The sequence below is a fragment of the Lipophrys pholis genome (assembly GCF_963383615.2).
Source record: "Lipophrys pholis genome assembly, chromosome: 1".
In the NCBI taxonomy this organism is placed as follows: domain Eukaryota; kingdom Metazoa; phylum Chordata; class Actinopteri; order Blenniiformes; family Blenniidae; genus Lipophrys; species Lipophrys pholis.
The window spans coordinates 29236422-29241523 of record NC_137635.1 but is presented as its reverse complement, the minus strand read 5'-3'; the positions used below and the strand labels follow the sequence as shown (position 1 = coordinate 29241523).

The 5102-nt window shown below is 45.3% G+C and overlaps 1 protein-coding gene across 1 annotated transcript; it reads left to right on the top strand.

Moving 5' to 3' along the window:
- Positions 1 to 555: 555 nt before the first annotated feature.
- LOC308107591 (pleckstrin homology-like domain family A member 1) lies at positions 556 to 3698 on the top strand. Its single transcript, XM_080459999.1, is given in 3 exon segments — positions 556 to 759; positions 761 to 1094; positions 3609 to 3698. Coding segments are annotated over 2 exon segments (435 nt in total). The 5' UTR covers positions 556 to 619; the 3' UTR covers positions 1056 to 1094; positions 3609 to 3698.
- The last annotated feature ends 1404 nt before the right edge of the window (positions 3699 to 5102 follow it).

Genomic DNA, 5102 nt, shown 5'->3' with positions numbered 1-5102 from the left:
CCGTTGCTTTAAAGGAAAGATCTAACGCACAACCCTGCAAGACGTGAAATGAGATGAGACAAAATTGGATGATTCTATTCTGTATTTTGAGAAAAAAGAAGAAAAGTTGGCAATTCGCGGGAATAAAGAGACGTTTACTCCTGAAATTTACACAGGAAGCTCTTCCTTCTGCTTTTTTTTTATTTTCAGTGTAAACTGCTGAGTTAAAACAGCGAATATATAATAATAATAATAATAATAATAATAATAATAATAATAATAATAATAATAATAATAAGAATAAGAATAAGAATAATAAGAATAATCAAAGAGTCTGGCTCGCTGTCATCCTCTCAGGAGGCTGGATGTCACTGATCCCTCCCTCACACACACACACACACACACACACACACACACACACACACACACACACACACACACACACACACACACACACACACACACACACACACACACACACGCACACCAGGACGCAGCAGGCAGCCACAGACGGGCGCGCAGCCTCCTCCGTGCAGCCGCTCATGCCTTCACCCGCTCCGGGGAAACGCCGCCTGACACGCCGCTGAGGAGAGAGGAAGAGGAGAGAGGAAGAGGAGAGAGGAAGAGGAGCAGCCGGAAGATGCTGGAAAACGGGAGGAAGGTGTTGAAGGAGGGTCTGCTGGAGAAGCGGAGCGACGGGCTGCTGCAGCGGTGGAAGAAGAAGCTGTGCGTCCTGACGGAGGACGGAGTCCTGCTGCTGCCGCCCAAACAGCCGCACAGCGGGGGGGGACGCCGCCAGGGGCAAGGAGCTGCACTTCTCCACCATGAAGACCGTGGACTGCGAGGAGCGCAAGGGCAAGTACGTGTACTTCACGGTGGTCATGACGGACGGGAAGGAGATCGACTTCAGGTGCCCGCAGGACGAGGGCTGGAACGCCGAGATCACCCTGCAGATGGTCCAGTACAAGAACCGCCAGGCGGTCCTGGCCGTCAAGTCCACCCGGCAGAAGCAGCAGCTGCTGGCGGGACACATGCCCGGACAGAAGGCCGTCCAGACCTCCCCCGACCTGGCGTGACCCGCAGAGAACCCCGCGGACAAGGGCGAGCCATCAGCGGTGAGAGGGGGGGGGTGTGTGGGGTGTGTGTGTGTGTGTGTGTGTGGGGGGGGGGGGGGGGGGGGGGGGGGGGGGGGGGGGGGGGGGGGGGGGGGGGGGGGTGATAAGGGACAGGGGGGGGGGAGAGAGAGGGGGAGGGGACATAAAGAGAGGGGGAGGGAGAGAGGAGGAAAGAGAGAGGGGAAAGAGCGAGGGGGAGAAGGAGGGGGAGGAGATAGAGAGGGAGAGAGAGGATGGAGAGAGAGGGGGGACTAGAGAACGGGAGAGAGAAGGGGGAGGGGACATAAAGAGGGGGGGGGAGGGAGAGGGGGGAGAGAGGGGGGGAGGAGAGAGAGAGGGGGAGGGGAGAAAGAGGGAGAGAAAAAGTGGGAGAGAGGGGGAGAGTGAGAGAGGGGGGAAGAGGGGAGAGAGAGAGAAGGACAGGGACAGAGAGAGGGGAGAAGGACAGAGAGAGGGGACGGAAGAGAGAGAGGGAGGAAGGGCGAGAGAGAGAGAGAGAGGGAGGAAGGGCGAGAGAGAGAGAGAGGGAGGAAGGGCGAGAGAGAGAGAGGGGGAGGAAGGGCGAGAGAGAGAGAGAGGGAGGAAGGGCGAGAGAGAGAGAGAGAGAGAGAGAGAGAGAGAGAGAGAGAGAGAGAGAGAGAGAAGGGGTAGGGTTGGGGGTCCTCTGGTCCCAGGACAACCTGGCAGTCCCCTTCAGGATCAGTCCTCCTTAATATTCCCGGATGTTCAGACTTCTGGTTCCACCTTAGATTAACTTTCCTTTTAGGAAGAAAAGCTTCTGCTTTATGTGTCCAACCAGTTTTCTTAAGCCTTAAGCAGACCCAGAGTACATAAACCTAAACCTGGGTTCTTACCACACCTGGACGTATTAAACTCTGTGAAATAGACTTTAAACTACACGTGTAACACCTTGATTTAAAAACTAAAACCTAAAACTAAAACCTGATCAGGACTCATTAAAACAATAAAATTGATTATTTAAAATGCCAACTCAGGCTCTTGAAACAGAAGACAGACACCTGAAAGATTTAAACCAGGGACATGTCAGCTAAACAGAAATCTTTAATTGTGACAAAAAAAGAGTAAAACACTTAGAAAAGAGTCCAAATGTAATATGATTTAAAGTTAATTACTTCAAAAATTGTTTCCCAAATTTATTTTGTGTGTTAAAAAGCATTGTGACGCCTTCAGGACAAACCTCGATTCTAGTGCAGGAACTAATGTTTCCTCTGTGACATGAATGACTCAGTGGATATAAACACGTGTTTAGACAAAGAAACTGACCTGAACTGTGATAAATTATGTTTTCATGCACTTTGTATTCATGTTCTGCAAATTCCAAATGACAGATTCCTAAACGTGAAAGAAAAGTGTGAATATATCCTAATTGTACAATTAACTATTAAAAAAATTTTAATCAACTGAAAAAGAGAGAGAGAGAGAGAGAGAGAGAGAGAGAGAAAGAGAGAGAAAGAGAGCGCACTGTTGTTAGTAAGAAAAAACAATTTCAAACAGAAATACATCAACATCATCTACATACGTGTTTGTTTCTATTGCAAATTGTGTTTTTTGTAACAGAGTGATTGAAAGCTTTATTTCTGAACGGAAATATACATTTTATGGCCATAATGAAAAGCCAAAACTGTTATATTGAATTAATGTAGTTTTCTCATAAAAGGTGATGGACAGCCCTAATTATTTCATACCTGATGGCCCAAGAGCAGAAAAAGTAAAAGAATAATGATTGAAAACAAAAGTCCATAAACTGAAATGTTCCATGTGATGGAAAGTTTTTATTTTTTTTTAAATTATGATAAAAAAAAGCTGCCCAGCAGGTTTAGATTTGGGGCAAGAGAAAGAGCACTGTTATATGTAAGAACTAATCGTTTCAAGTTTTAGCATTTTCGTGTTTATGTGGCAACATTTTGAAAATGATGTCGATTTACACAGCTACGGCAGAAACACTGAAAATGAAGTAATTTTCATATAGGGCCTCTAGAGGGCACTGTTTGTTTTAGTAATGAAACTACACATGGAGAACAATGTGTTATAAACATTAACAATGGGAGCACACAGATGGATGACCAAGTTAGATTGTTATTACAGCGACTGTCAACTATCAGACTGAAAGTCCAGGAGATGATGGACTGGGAGTCGTGACACTGGAGGAAACAGTTCTGATTGTGTACCAACTGAGCATGTGCAGAACCACGTTATGGATGCAAACTGCCATTGAACCCAAAAGAAAAAGAACAACTATTACCAATGGCTGTGGTGCGCAGTGGCAGCGTTTTCGCCTGTTTACAACACGACACACTCAGAGCATTGTCGAAAAGTTCCACCCGTGGCCCAGAGCAACGTTTTCGACCCCCAAAAAGCAATGGCAGTTTCACATCGTACAGTTTCTACAATCTCAGCAGCAGCGATCGTCCCTCAGCTCATTTCCACAGAACGTCAGCTTTAAGTGGTTTGTGCGTCTTCAGTCTTCAGTCTACTAATCGACTGTGTCCACAGGTTCACTGGACGCCGATCTCAAGCTCTCCATCTCCAGAACTCAAGCTGCACCGCCCCTCCGTCTTCCACGGCGAGGCCTCCGCCCCCCCCATCTCCATTCAATACAGACACTTCTTTCACAAAAGACAAAGAGCATGTGAGAAAACAGCTGTATTCCAGCGTTATTAGACGTGTACATATATTTTTTCTATTCAACGAAGTGGATGACTGGAGCAGGAAGTTGTCGCTCTGAGGGATTTAAGCTTCCACGGTTGTATTTGGTTCAACTGAACCCAATTTCATGATGTTTCTCTTGTTCTTGTGCAGTGGTACGATGACAGTGCTCCAACAGCTGTAGTTACTGTATTTGTTATTTTAGGTGTTTGATTTGTTAAACATTCACACAAGACATCTTAACACTTTCTCTGTGTATTTCAATCATCAGTCCGGCCATCTCTTGCTTTTCTCGTGAGTCTCGTACGCTCAATTAGTTTTCAGTGGTTACAGAGAGGAGACGTAAACCAAGAACGTCTGGTGCACGGTGCCGTTCCCGTCGGTGACAGATCTCAAACACCGAGCTGCTCTGAAGTCTCAGCTTGAGTCGATTTATTTCTCACAAAGCAACGTCACCCTGAATCTCAGCACAAACCAAAAAACATCCAGATCCAGAGCGTCTTGAAGGTGTCATCACCCCAAAGTGGGAGATTTTGATCGTGCTCCTGCGTTGTCGTCAACACTGGACGCTAATATCATAAACCACCCCTGCTGAATTTAGCGGTTAGCCGCTACCGGTTAGCTGCTAGCTATTTGATTTACAACTGACCCTGTACTTCATTTTAAATCTCTTGTTTGCTTTGCTCTGCGGCGTGGATGTTTGTAGACGGCTCCACCATTGTTTTCTATTTCTATTTTTCGTATTAGCTTAGGACCGCTATGCTATTGCTATGCTATGGCTATGCTATCGCCATGATTGACAGGTCCCGTGGCCAAACATCACACGCCGAACGTCCGTACCTGGCAAACTCTGGCATGTACTCTCGCAAGAGGAAGTTGTGGTATGAAAAAGGGTCTATTTTAGTTTTTCCGAATACATTGTAAGGATTATATACATCTTTATTGCAGACACAGGTCCATATAAAAAAAAAAAACTAAAACAAAACAATAAAAACAAGAACATACAAGTACATAAAAAGAAAAAGAGAGAAAAAAAATAAGAATAAAAATGCAACTATGACACAAATATCATACAAAAAAAATGCATTTTAAAACGTATACAGACTTTTGATTTTGATTTAAAGACAACTTAAGGAAGACTGGATACCTGATACCAGGTGATGGCTCCTTTAAAAGTTTCAGATTTTGGAGGAAAAATATGCCATTTTTTTCTGTGTTTTTTGTGTGAACACAAAATACGCTCATATACTCATGTTCTCTCTCTTCAGTCTGATTTTCAGAGTGAAACAACATGGACGATCCAGAAATGGCGCAAGGGTGTGAATATTTCTCAACAATCCG